At 50.5% G+C, this 1314-nt stretch overlaps 1 protein-coding gene across 1 annotated transcript in view; it reads left to right on the forward strand.

Annotated features, from left to right (window-relative positions):
* RPLP0 (ribosomal protein, large, P0) overlaps positions 1 to 1314 on the forward strand; it is a gene marked incomplete at its 5' end in the record, with an annotated part of 2757 nt that overhangs the window by 1317 nt on the left and 126 nt on the right. The window contains 3 exons of the mRNA XM_009084987.1: positions 1 to 99; positions 724 to 864; positions 1241 to 1307. The exon at positions 1 to 99 is cut by the window's left edge and continues 90 nt beyond it. Coding sequence (XP_009083235.1) covers positions 1 to 99; positions 724 to 864; positions 1241 to 1307 — 307 coding nt within the window. The remainder of the gene's footprint in view (positions 100 to 723; positions 865 to 1240; positions 1308 to 1314) is intronic.

The raw sequence follows: 1314 nt of genomic DNA on the forward strand, positions 1-1314 counted from the left end.
TTTGGGCTGGTGATCCAGCAGGTCTTTGACAATGGCAGCATTTACAACCCTGAAGTGCTGGACATCACTGAGGAGACCTTGCACAAACGCTTCCTGGAGGTGAGTGCCACAACCTGTGTCCCTTATGTTCTGCCTCACTGCTGTGGGAGCTGCACTGCCACAGAAGTATCATGTCTGGTATTTTCCATGAGGTCCTGCAGAGCCAGGAGCTCTCCTTGGTGGTCTACAGGAACACTCTGTCAGGAGTACCTTCTGTAGGCTTCTTCATCTGAAGCTGCTTCAGAAAGTGTTTGAGGCCATTTTAGAATCACAGAGTATCCCAAATTGGAAGGGACCCAAAGGGATCATCAAGTCCAACTCTTGGCCCTGCACAGGACAAGCCCAGCAATCCCACCATGTGCCTGAAAGCATTGTCCAAACACTCCTTGGGCTCTGTCAGGCTTGGGGCTGTTCCAGCACCCAAACACGCTCTGGAGAAAGAATCTTTCTCTAATATCCAGCCTAAACCTCTCTGATACAGCTTCATTCTGTTCTCTCAGGTCCTGTCACGGGTCACAGAGAGATCAGTGAGATTTAAGTCCTAATGCCTTGCCTGATATCACTGGAGTGCTGTGTGCATCCCATGCTGTCCCTGGTTATGTTGGCAGTGTGGGAGTGTGCTCTCCTGTGATTTCTAGCCCAGGGTGTTTCTCAGAGCACAGAAAGATGAGTTTCTCTTCACAGGGTGTTCGCAATGTTGCCAGCATCTGCCTGCAGATTGGGTACCCAACCATCGCTTCCGTGCCGCACTCCATTGTCAACGGGTACAAACGTGTCCTGGCCGTGGCAGTGGAGACTGACTACACCTTCCCACTGGCTGAAAAGGTAATGGCTGTGTCATCTGCTACAGGGAGGGGTGTTGGAAATAAAGCCAGGCACATTGACAGGAACACCTTGTCCGTCACCTGGTTTGAAAGGACTCAGATCTGCCTGTATGTGAGGGATGTGTCCTGGAAAGGAGCACTTGCTTCCATAGGTTGTGTATGAATGGCAGGAGAAAGCTGAATTGCCTGGTGGTCCTCCCTGAGGCTGTTACACTTCAGAGTAGCTAAAATGTCTTTGGTTTTTCCTATCTGGTAGTGATAAGTGGATCTGTTTGGCTTCTGGCAAGCTGCAAGTGCTGCCTTTTTTCATTGAAAAGGTTCAGTCCTTCCAAATGTTTTGTTTCCTGTGAGTTCACCTTTTTCCCCCTGTTTTACAGGTGAAGGCCTTCCTGGCAGACCCCTCTGCTTTTGTGGCAGCCATGCCTGTGGTGGCTGAGGCAGCTGCACCTGC

Source organism: Acanthisitta chloris, unplaced genomic scaffold (genome assembly GCF_000695815.1).
Source record: "Acanthisitta chloris isolate BGI_N310 unplaced genomic scaffold, ASM69581v1 scaffold28321, whole genome shotgun sequence".
NCBI classification, from domain to species: Eukaryota; Metazoa; Chordata; class Aves; order Passeriformes; family Acanthisittidae; genus Acanthisitta; species Acanthisitta chloris.